The sequence below is a fragment of the Phoenix dactylifera genome, chromosome 4, assembly GCF_009389715.1.
Source record: "Phoenix dactylifera cultivar Barhee BC4 chromosome 4, palm_55x_up_171113_PBpolish2nd_filt_p, whole genome shotgun sequence".
Classification (NCBI taxonomy): domain Eukaryota; kingdom Viridiplantae; phylum Streptophyta; class Magnoliopsida; order Arecales; family Arecaceae; genus Phoenix; species Phoenix dactylifera.
The window spans coordinates 11,363,787-11,376,436 of NC_052395.1; the positions used below are offsets into that span (position 1 = coordinate 11,363,787).

General features: G+C 44.4%; 1 protein-coding gene across 1 annotated transcript; it reads left to right on the top strand.

Annotated features, from left to right (window-relative positions):
• Positions 1 to 7,378: 7,378 nt before the first annotated feature.
• On the top strand, positions 7,379 to 8,433 carry LOC103713183 (fasciclin-like arabinogalactan protein 9). The gene has a single exon (XM_008800012.4). The coding sequence runs from the start codon at positions 7,447 to 7,449 to the stop codon at positions 8,209 to 8,211; it is 765 nt and encodes a 254-aa protein (XP_008798234.1). The 5' UTR covers positions 7,379 to 7,446; the 3' UTR covers positions 8,212 to 8,433.
• Positions 8,434 to 12,650: the final 4,217 nt, after the last annotated feature.

Sequence of the window (12,650 nt, forward strand, 5' to 3'; positions counted from 1 at the left end):
CAGATGGTTCCAAAATCTGCCCATCAAGCTCTGCTCTGTTGGTTGACCCGCTAACGAATCGGCTCAGATAGCCTCGGCAGATGATCACCTCGATCTTATCATGGAGCTGATAGCAATCCTCCGTGTCGTGGTCGTGATCTCTATGGAAGCAACAGTACTTGCCTAAGTGCTTCCGCGACTTGGATAATCGCATCTTCGGAGGAGATTGGAGGTAGCCGCAACCCTCAATTTTCGTAAGGATCTCGGCCCGGGAGGATGTAAGAGGAGTATACTCCTCAAAACTTCGATGGGAGAGATGTCTCCCAGATCTTCAAGGGGACCTGTTCCTCGATCGATAACACTCCTCGCGGAGTTCCGCGATCTGATCCCAAAGCATTTGGATTTGTCGCCCCGCTTCCTCGACCTTCTTGTCGAGTTCGGTGGTTGACAAAACTCTAGCCGGATGAAGGGTTTAGATAACCACGGCCAGGGTTTGGACTTGCTGGGCGAGCAGGTAAAATTGCTCTGGCTGGATTTTAGAGGTTTGGTCTGCCGGAACGTGTGATGCAGGAGGTGGACCTTGGAAAGAGAAGTCGGGTACTATCTCCCGACTGCTCGACGCATTTGAGGCCCCTTAGCTCATTATCCTTGTGATCACGACTCAGGCTCTTCCTCTAGCGCCAAAAATATTGTGGTTCAAATCTGGTCCGAGGGTGACCACGCCAATGGAGCCGAGGGAGCCGCCGTTGTGGAAAGGGGAAGACGGGAGCCACCTCCTGCGCAACGGCCGCGAACCTGCACAAAGCCTCACCGGTGTTTCCGGTGAGGGCCCTCCAACGATCAAGTTAGAGTGGATAAATTTGGTCCAGCCCCAAGGTCCCTTAGAAATTACCTGATCGAGCTATTTATAGTCTCGATGGAGAAGCCCAAATGGCGGAGGTACTGTCAATCCTCATCATGAGGGGGCGTGGCTCTGAGCCAGATGGCGCGCAGCTCAGGCTGGCTGGTGACATGCGGTACAACCCGTTCTTAAGAATGGTAGGGTGTTGACAGTCACAGTAGGGTATGGCCGGAGTAGTCAAGGTATCGTCTGACTGCTGATGGCCGGTTATAGAGACATGACATGGTAGTGTGGTGAAGTACGACCACGTAGGTAGGCGTAGGCCCACACATGGGCGTGGTCGTTGGCGAGGCTGAGCTCGTGAAGTAGTCGCGTCGTGCGTTTGACGAGGTCGGCTTGGCGGATGCTGGAAGTAGCTCGGCTTTTCAGGTTCCGAGATGTGCTCGGTGGAGCACTCCGAACTCGAGGGTCGGAGCGCGCTGCTGGAGTAGGCACCTCGAGCTTAGCTGGGGCGGGTCGGCAATTATCTGGAGGTACCCAGAACTTGGTCGGGGGAGTCGGCGAATATCTGGAGGTGGTGGAGCTTTCGGCGGAGTTCCGAGGATGAGCTGGCCCTGGGCTGAAGTGAAGATTCAGCCGATCATCGTTGATGTTTACCAGGCCGAAACTAGGGGTGGCAATCGGGTCGGGTCGGGTCATAAACGGGTCGGATCATATGCAGGTCGGGTCAGAAAATCATAAACATGAATCCGACCTGTTTATTAAATAGGTCAGAAATTACAACCTGAACCTGTCATGTTTAATAAACAGGTAATCCGACCTAACCCATTTAACCTGTTTAATAAACAAGTATCCTGTTTGCCCAACCCGACCCAACCTGTTTAACCTGTTTACCCAATCCAACCCGTTTAACATGTTTAGACCTATTTAACCTGCCCAACCCGACCTGTTTAACCTGTTTAGACCTGTTTAACTAGACCAACCCAAACTGTTTAACCTGCCCAACCCGACCCGTTTAACTTATTTGGATCTGTATAATCTATTTTTTAGTGCTTCAACATCTATATAGTCAAGCCCTATTTTCTCTGCCGGTAGAAGACATAATCAAGCATTAGTCTAACCAAGAAGAGTTAGACTATTATTGAATAAAAATAAAAACAATCAAGATGAATTTCCTTTTGCTCGGCAATCTCCAGATGAATCTCAAGGGAAGAAGGGAGGAACACAAAAAAGAAAGAGAAGAAGAGAGAAAAAGTCAAGGGAAGAAGAAAAGATGGACCCGTCGAGCCGCCGCGGTAGAGCAGAGGACCCGTCGAGCCGCCGCGGTCGCCGTCGATGGGGAGACCGAAGTTGCCAGCACGAGGGAGGAGAGGGCTCGGGAGGCGGAGGTTCGGAGGAGAGGGCTCGGGAGGCGAAGAATCCAGAGGAGAGGAGAGGGGAGAGACTCGAGAGAGACACTAAGGGAGGGAAATCTCTTCCTATAAGACCGAGTCCCTTATTTCGATCCGAGACCCCAACCCTAGATTGGAGAGGAGGAGCAGGAAAGGGAAGAAGAAGAAGGAGAAGAAGAGGGAGGAGGAGGGGCCCGAGGCGGGGATGGAGTGGGAGGCCGATTGGCCAAGGAAGAGCCTGGGCGGCGGCGGCGGGGTGATGCTGGAGGGCTACGTCGAGGCGGCAGAGGGAGTCGACCAGGGGTCGGGCGGGGGCGATAGGGTGGTGGGGAGAACGAAGAGCCTGAGTGCCTGACGGACCTGGAGGAGTTGAAGGGGTGCTTGGATTTGGGGTTCGGGTTCAGCTACGAGGAGATTCCCGAGCTCTGCAATACTCTCCCAGGCCAGGGAATAGAGCTCGGGCGGCGCACACAGGCACAAACATGACAAACCCTAACCCTAACTAAGGAGAAGCGAGAACTGAGAAGTCGTGTGGGCCGAGGCGGGGAGTTGGGCCGAGGCAAAGAAAACGGGCTGAGTCGCTGAGGCGGGGAGTTGGGCCGGCCCTAGGCTTTTTGGGTTGTGGCCTTAATATATCAGCCCAACAGTTAAACGGGTTAAACAGGTTAAACGGGTCAGACATCTAAAATTCATATCCGACCCAATTAATAAACAGGTTAAACGGGTCAACCTGTTTACGACCCGAACCTGTTTAGGCCAAACCCAAATCTGTTTATGGCGGGTCGAACATGGGTTGGGTTGGCGGGTCGGGTCGTAATTTTAAAATTTTATTTTATTTTTAATTAAAATAAATATGGTTTTTATTAATGGTGTTAGAAGAACCGTTATATTAGAAGCATTTGTGTAAAAACAGTGTTTTATGAGGGTGTAGAAATAAATATGAATTTGAAGAAGGTATTTCTACAAATTTAAATTTTTAGGAGAGTATTTATGCAAAAAAAATTCTAAATAAAATTCTTTTGGTCCGGTGAAGGCATGCCCATAAATTTATTATGCGGAAATAAAACCGCATAGAAACGAATATACAGACATGAGTACCTCAGATTGGCTTAGGTACGGATGTACAAGATATTCGTCTCTTCCAATACCGCACCAACATGCAGAAGCCCATGCAGCCGCGTAAAAAATATAAAAAGACATCTTTCATTTGATTCAAAAAAAAGAAGGGGAGAAAATATGGTCAACGAAAAAGTAAAGAGATGCTTTTTATTTGGTTGGAGTTTTTAAAAAAGAGAGATGGAAAAGTAGTATTACCGAAGGAATATGATTCTCACGTTTCATGAAAAAGTCTTTTCCATGTAAAACATGGGAAAGCTACTTTCCGATGAGCTGAAAATCGAAACATTTTTATTTTTTTTCCAAAAAAGCCCTTCAACATTAAAGAGGCATTAAAGACCTAATTTTTATTAAGGGTATAATAGAAATTACACATAACTTTTCCAGAAAAATAGATAGTCAACCAAACATAAATACTCTGAAAATCTATCACTTTCCCATGATCAACCAAACATGCCAAAAATACTTTCTCAGGCATCCTCTTTCCAGAAATTTGCTTCTGAGGAATCATATTCCTATGAGATAAAATTCTTCCCGCGAACCAAGCCAACCCTAAATGGGAAGAACAAATGCCTACACATCTGCAGCTTTAACCCAGCCGGTCTGGCCCGATCCGCATGGCTAGGCCGGACGGTCGGGCCAGGTCGATCTGAATACTGTTCTTGTTACAAATGAATTTCGACCCATAGAAAAATACATTGACCTCGACCAGCTCAATCCAAAACTAAATAAATAAATAAATAAAATATTATATTAATATTTATATCCATTAGTATAAAATTTTTCATTCATCCATTTATATATATTAATATTTATTTTTTATTGCAACCTCACGGCGATCTTCTTCGATCTCTACCTTGGAAGGGGATCAACCCATTCCCTACATTGATCAAGTTGGCCTGAGATTGGATCCCAAGAAGAAGTTCAAGCTCGGGTCGAACCTAGCAGAGCACAAGCTTAGGTCAGGCCATTATAACAATTTTGGAAGGATCTATTAAAAAGTGGATATTTGAAAAATGGCCATTATCGGTCAGTTATCTTAATATAATGACTGTTATTTATCATCCATACATATATTTTCCGAGTAAAAGGTGAAAGAAAAGGTGCAACATATGATGCTTTAATAACTTGAAATCGTGGATGTTATGGCAAAGCAACCGGCTTCCCATATAGTGCATAATGCTATTATTGAAACCTTGATCCTCTCTAGCAAACTCCTCCGCTCCCACTTTGTCCAAGAGGTATTGGTGATGCTCTTGGTCTTCGAATATTTGTTTATACGATCAAGTTGATAGAATGGAATGCAATTATCTCTATTTATGCAAAGGGTGGTAGCAAAGCACAGCATATGTTTCGATTAAATGCTGAGAGACAGCTTCAAGGTTGAGATGACATCTTTTAGAACCCAAGGCGAATTCATTTAGCAATATAATCATAATGGAAATATCTGATTTGACATTAATCTAACTAAAAAAAGTAAATTATAAAAAAAATTCGAGATTAGGAGTAAATTATACTTACATCCATAGTTTGAAAAACCTACGCTTATGACTCTGAAGTTTATTTTATCTAACGTTTTAACTCATAACTAAAAAGAATGTTAGCCAAATCGTTAACTCAAATGAGACATAAATGCTACATCAGCAAAAAAAAAAAAAGAAGACCAAACTAGTTTTAAGTGATATAACTCCACTCAAGGAGGAGGACAGTCGTGAGGCGCCATGCGTCTGGAGCTTAATCTTGATGAACCATCAGAAAAGAGAGAAAAAAGTAATATAGGTGTCTCAAGCAAGTGGATGCCTCTAAAATTTTCTACTACAGGAAACTAGCATTAAAAGTTTAGTCACTTGAGCTAGCTTATCCATAATCCAAGCCAGGTAATGTAACCACAACTGATGCACCCTCCAAAAAAAGTTCTCATGCACATACTAATTTGGATTCTTTTGATGACAGGCTATCAGAACTATCATAGTTCGATATGTAGATAAAAGAATTCTCACCCATAGCAACAATGTTAAAGAATCATATCTATGGTTGGAAAAGATGCTCGTTGCTAGATGCCGCTTGGAAAAGAAGCTTATCATTAGTCGCTCGTCACGAAGAGACGCTTGTGGTAAGATGGCAAAGCGAAAAAAAATTCCAGCTGCTCAATCTCGAAGAGAAGAAGGCTCTTGAAGATGAAAGACTTCGAAGAGATCCGGAGGTCGAAAAAATAAAAGAGGAACCTCATTTTTTTATAGGGGTAATTTTATTTTTCTACAATAGATAAATGGTTTCACAAATGCTGTCAATTTGACTGGGTGTAAGTCTAGATTTTATAAAATATTGGGTGTATGTGTAACAAATGCAAATCTTAAGGGGTTTTGTAATTTATTCATACGTCAGTAAATAGCTGTTATCTCACATAAGATTATTTTGGTTATTTTTAAAAATTCTAATGTGGCATTTGGATTCTAGTAGAAGTTAACGGTTTGATTAATATTTTGTTAAATTATGGGTTAAAATATTGAATAAAAATAAACATCAAGAGAGTACACATAAGTTTTTTGAGTGTAAATGTAATTTAACCCTAATCTCAGAGAGTCTTGCATAATTTACTCTAAAAAGGATGCATCTAAGGTGAGCTGCAAAGTGGATAGTTCTTCCTCTCTGTTGGAATTAAGTCTCAAGGCATTAACAAGCAAAAAGATTTAACATGAATAGAAACATTATGTGTATACACTATGAATAAGGATTGTATCCTTCGTGCAAAAGAAGGATGTACCTTTTTTTACACGAATCTATCATTGGATCGCACAAAAGTTACTTTGAAACATGTGAAGGTGGATAAATGAAGGAGTTTGGAGTTTTTTGACACATGTGCCCACGATCCAATGGTCGATGTTGTGAAAGAAAATCAACCATTCTTTCTCACAAAAGATACAACCTGAACCCATGAACTACTAGCAGAAATGTTATTTCTTGAGCCCCAAGGTCCATGAAGATGCGAGCATTTGAAACCACATGGCAAGTTCTTAAACAGACTCTTACTAAAAATTCTGACAAAAACACTAATACGAGACTCATGTTGAGGGGGGACTCGTTAATGCCCGAGAACAGAATTGTCAATCCAAACCCCTTCCATGTTGAGGTCGCATACACATATTTTAGTGCCTGAAATAAATAATAATTATTGAACCTCTATCAGTTCAGTTCTAATCCTATCCTAATGCGGCTACAATTTCTAAACATTTCAATACATATAATAACCTTAATTAGAATAACCAAAAAAAAAACCTTAATTAAAATTTCCCCTCAATTCAAAATTTATATAAAAAAATTCTAAAATTGTTGAGGTTCAAGAAAGAGTCGTCGAGGGAGGGAGCTTTTCCTAACCAGGTATTTGCATGATTTCGTTATAACAAGAACCCCTTGCCCTCCCAAATACAAAGTCATGGTAATTCTTGATCATATGAAAACGTATCTAAACTAAGAACTCCAGACACCAAAATAAAATCTTAAACAATTTCATAAGCAAACAATACTAGTAGCTACATGCAATCCAATTAGCAGTGGCATTTTACAAAAGTTTCTGATCCCAACTAAATCTCTTTCGCATGCCATTCATGAAACATTTGTGGAGCAGGTTGGATTTAAATTGAAGCTCGAATCCTCTTCAACGTACGTGGGGATGGACTAGAGGTCTAATTTCAAATCAAAAACCTTGTGAATGAGCCTTATATTTAGCCTCACATCGGTTATTTACCAAAAAAATTTAGATATTTATATGGAACTAAATTTTTTTAAAAAATAATTTTTGGTTAGTCTTCTTAGATGAGGTTGGGAGTGCTGTAACAACGCTGCCTTAACGTAGTAAAATCATTCATAAGAATCTCTGAATCTCTTCTCCACCTAACCTATAGAGTAATCTAATTACTACCACGTCTTAAATATTCTATTGAAAATGACACCAAAAACTTGTACTGTTTCAAAAAAAAAATTAAAATAAGTCCAAACCCTCCTCCCTTGTACTCAACCTGATCATATCCAGCTCATTCCAGCGCAGTCACTGACCTAGATCTTCCCATATATCCCACATACACCCTCTCCCCTCCTACTCCAACCTCCACCACCACCATCATGGCCGCCACCATCGCCACCACCATTGCACTCATCATCGCCACATTGCTCGCGCTCACGGCGCCCGGTGCTCGAGCCCAGCCTGTGGCCCCCGGCCCGACGCCGGCCCCGCTGAACCTCACCGCCGTTCTCGAGAAGGGCGGCCAATACAACATGCTCATCCGCCTCCTCAGGGGAACCCAGGTGGAGCAGCAGATCAACAGCCAGCTCAACAACTCCTTCAATGGCCTCACCGTCTTCGCCCCCACTGACAACGCCTTCAGCAGCCTCGAGGCCGGAACGCTCAACAGCCTCAACCAGCAACAGCAAGTTGCACTCGTCCTCTACCACGTCCTCTCTCGGTACTACAGCCTGTCCTCCTTCCAGACCACCAGCAACCCGGTTCAGACCCAGGCATCCGGCAGCAATGGCGTTTACACCCTCAACATCACCAGCACGACGAGCCAGGTGAACATCTCCACCGGCGTCGTCGACACGCTGATCACCAACACGCTTACATCCTACTTCCCGCTCGCCGTTTACTCGGTCGAGAAAGTCCTGCTGCCCTATGGCCTCTTCGGGGCCAAGCCGCCGGCGACGGCACCGGCACCGGCGAAGGAGAAGCCTGGGAAGAACGACAACACCCCGACAGCACCGAAGGCCGACGGGCCTTCGGCGGACGTGGGGAGCAGCCCGTCGTCGGCGGTCGGTTTGAAGGGGAGGGGAGCGGTGTGGAGTTTTGTTGCGGGGGCGGGGGTCATGGGCATCGTTGGGTGTCTTTTGTGAGGAGTGAATGAGTTCTGCTTCATTGGATTGTATTGCGTTGTATTGCATGGAAATGGTTACTTACGCCATTTGTGTTTAATTTGCTATGGCGTTTTTGTTGGTGTACCTATCTATGCTCTTTTGACATTTTTTTCCTCCGGCTTTGACCACTCGATACCTCCTTTCCCCATTTTGTTTTCTCTCATGATCTTATAAAATGATGTGCTAAAGACTTGGATGCAAGTAAAATGAGATGGATAGACATATACCAAGCTCTATAACAAAATGGCTGTTAGTGCATTCGCAATGTACAAGAAAATCATGATGTTTCATGATTTTTCATGTTTTATCAAAAAATTCGGTTGTGCATGGAGTTTCTAATTAGTACAATGTTTCAAAAAAAAACATTTTTTCTTTCTTTGAAAATATAAATCATTGCCCATAAATCTACTTCTAAAATATCTCAAGTTCTCAAAATCCTAAAATTTTAAACTTAAATGGATCATCATGAACATGAAACTAAAAATTTCTATGACCAATCTTAGACTGCAGGCCAGTCCATAATTTTATATGACCATTGAGGCTTCGTGCAAACATGTCATCATTTCACTTGCGCTTGCTTTCCACCAAGCCAATACTTGATCATGAACTAATTTGCGTAATTATCATCATAAAAACAATATTAGAATCATATATTGCATCAAGTAAAGTCTACTTACTTAACTAGTACAAAGTATAAATTGTAAGTATTGGCATCTGTTTGAAAAGGAATGCTTCCTCCTAGCACTATTTCTCTCCGTGCTGAAAACACCAGCCCTCTTGGCAATCAAGAATTGGTGCAATATAAAGACTCATGGATGACAAGCAAGCCACGTATATAAGCCCACCAATTACCCCCAATGGAGGTCTGGATGAGAGTGATCTGGTGCAGTTTTTTTCCATTTTAAAAGTATCATTAATAAGCCTACTCAGGAAAAAATAATGAAGCATCATTAGTAAATATGGAACTCCAATTCATTCATTACTTACTGCAGCCCCTACTTATAATATAAAATTCTTTTAAACAAGTAGTTGCATTGACCACGTAAAGTTTGAATCAAACTTGCAGACTTGGTCAACATAGTAGACGGCTTGAAGGTATTATTGAGGAAGAGTAAAAGGTTTATCTTGGTGCATGGCGTTGCTCAATGTTAATGCACTGCATCATATTTTTGGGTAAATCAGAAGAAATTATATCAATCTACTATCAATATGTCTATAGGAAATAGTTCAAAAATTGAAATGACGGATCAACAGTAGAATTCCATAAGATAGCTCACGCATGATTAGCTATATAAAATGCTATGAAATCTGCCGCATGTAGATATGATATGTGTATATATATCATTCATCTATAATTTTATATAAGAGGATGGGAGTACTCTACTAAATTTTTCAGTACTCCCTTTATGTTTAATTTGACCGAGATGGATCTTTCTTACTATTTCGTGGCCAAAATCGAACGTTGTAAGGAACTTCCGTCTTCCAATTAGTTGCCGAAGGAAAGTTGACTTTGTTTGCTTTTTGTCTTATTTGGTGGAAGAATTACCCAACGGGCAAGCGACAAAATATAAGAAGCTGGCTATTGGCTTATATTAAATTCGTTAAGATTCCGTCTGTCGCACCCTACAATAAATGCATGCTTATATGGCCGCTAACTGCTGCGCCAGTGCCATGTGCAGCGAGCTTGGGTCCATTTCTACGGTTAGGCGTTGCAATTTGCAAGAAATATTTAACACAAAGTCCAAGCGTGCCATCAAAAGAAAATTTAATCTGGATGCCGTAAACAATAGTTAAATTTAAAAAATAATACTATTCTAATTGTTGAGCGGAAAAGTGGATCACTCGGAGCACATGGTCAAGGCACCAAAACCCGGTAGCGAGCGTGACAACGGCAAGCATGCTCTCGGCAGTCATGACCTCAGCGCGTTCGACCTCAACGCGCTCGACCTCAGCATGCATGACCTTGGCAATCACGACCTCGGATGACCTATCCTTGGAAGGCATGACCTCGGCAGGCATGGTCTCGGCTGAGTTAAGCTCAATTAACCTCAAGGACGAGAAAGATCCAGTCAAGGAGAGAAACCGACCCCCACTCCACCGAAAATCAAGTCCTCTGTATACGGGGTCAAAATCCGCAATCTCCACCTCAACGGCTGTCAACATTTGAATTCATGCAATCTCAACTGATCGCCAGCTAGCCTGAAATCTCGGACTGTTTATGGTAACTCATTTATTTGCACAATCACACCCGATTGTAGGTAACCGCTACACCCCCTCCTATAAGAAGAGGGGGGAAGCTCTAGGGGGGATCTTCTCCCCTGGCTAAAAAAACATCTCTCCATTATCTCCATTAAATACTTCTAAATCATTCTCTGACTTGAACATCGGAGGGCCTTCGCCGGAACCCCCGACCAAAGGCTTCTTGCAGGTCCGCCGGAGACAGCCACCCGCCACTGCACCACAGCCGGAGCTCCTCCTCCTCAGTCCGCGGTCACCCCCGGGTCCAATTTCCAACAACATATGGTGCTAGAGGAACGGCCCGAGTCGTGATTATGAGATTAAGGAGAAGAAGAGCCTCCAATGCCTCCCGGCATCATGTACCAAGTCCTCGTCGCTCAGTCCAAAATCCACCACCGAGGCCTCCGGCAGATCAAGTTTCGCAAATCCAACCTGAGCAATTTAACATGCGGGTACAGCAAGTCTAGGCACTAGCAACAACAGTCCAAGGCCTGCAACAAGTGGAGGCCCCTCTTGTGCCACCTCCACGAGTTCACGTTCGATCAGCACTTCTTCCAGATGGGCCTGTATCCCAAGGCCGGGATCCCCATGGCTCTTCAAGGATCAACAATGGAGAATGATGTCGTCACCAGGGTTCTACCCGAGCGTCTCCCCGAAGAGAGCCGTTAAGGAGCCACCAGGATAGAAGGCCGCAGCCTTCAGAAGCCGGATCAACCCTGGGCCAGTCGGTACCGGAACGGACTACCATGGCGACTTTCCAAGGCGGAGAACTCGACAATAAGGTTGAAGAACTCGAGCGGCGAATCGAGGCGCTTCGGGTTCAAAGAATCAGGCGCGAGGGCGACCCCGATTTCACTACCAAGTAGCCTTTCTCCCGCCTAATCGAGGACGAGCCGATCCCACCAAGATTCTAAATGCTCCAGATAGAACCCTACAATGGGACCATTGATCCCTTGGGTCATCTGGAGAGTTACCGAGCCCTCATGGCACTGCAAGGATACTAGGAGGCTCTGCTGTGCAAGGCTTTCCCCGCAACCCTCTGAGGAACGGCCCGGCTTTGGTTCTCTGGGCTAAAGCCAAGCACTGTGCTCTCCTTCGAGCAGATAGGCAAATAGTTCGCTGCCTATTTTGCCGCTAGCCGGCGCCAACAACGAACGTCGGATTCTCTCCTCGACATCAAGTATAATTAGGAAGGAGAATCTCTGAAAGACTACATCGACCGCTTTACCACCGGTACTTGGGAGGTCCACGAGCTCGATCAATCTATCTTCATGTCAACTTTAAAAACAGGAGCTCGGACCTACAAGTTTCTCTTCTCCATCGAGAAGAATTTTTCTTCCGACTTCATGGAAATGCTAGCCCGAGCTCAGAAATATGCAAAGGTTGAAGAGGCCATGGCTTCTCGGCGAGATGCCGCGAAACAACCCTCAAAAGGGCAAAAAAGATGTCGCGAGGAGCACGGCCACCCAGGAAGTTGATCACCTCGCCGCAAGAAGAACTTGCCTCGATTAAGGAGTCCACCTCACTCGAGACCGCAGCCCGACCGAGATCACCACCTCGGCAGAGAACACCACCAGGGAGGTACGAAAACTATACTTCCCTCACTACTACTCGATCCGAGATTCTCATGGAAATAAAAGGCCGAGGTTATCTCCGAGTTCCACCACCAATGTGAGAGTCGGAAGCTCGACAACGCTCTAGAAAGTACTGCCGCTTCCACCAAGATCATGGCCACGACACCGAGGAGTGCTTTCGGCTCCGAGACGAGCACTTATCTGCCGCAGAATACTCAACCGATTCATATGGAACTGGCGGGACGAAGGAGCACCAACGGAGAACGCCACACCGCCTGAAGGTCAAAACGATAACATACCCATTGCTGACACCATCAACACCATAGGAGGAGGCCCTGCTAAAGGGAGCTCGGCTGAAGAACCAGCCAGAAAAGATGCCCCCCCCCCCCTCGAAGCGTCAGCGAATGATAGAGGCCATCTCGTTCTCGGATGAAGACTTGAAAGGAGTCGAGACTCCCCATGATGACATTGTGGTCATCTCTATGGTTGTGAATAAATTTGATATAAAACACATTTTGGTTGATAATGGAAACTCGGCAAACGTGTTATTTTATGATGCTTTCGAAAAAGTGGGAATGACAGAGGGCTAGCTCCGAAAGATGAATG

Excerpts from the sequence above, each read along its gene's own strand:
- LOC103713183 (XM_008800012.4), top strand. The coding sequence starts at position 7,447 with ATGGCCGCCACCATCGCCACCACCATTGCACTCATCATCGCCACATTG.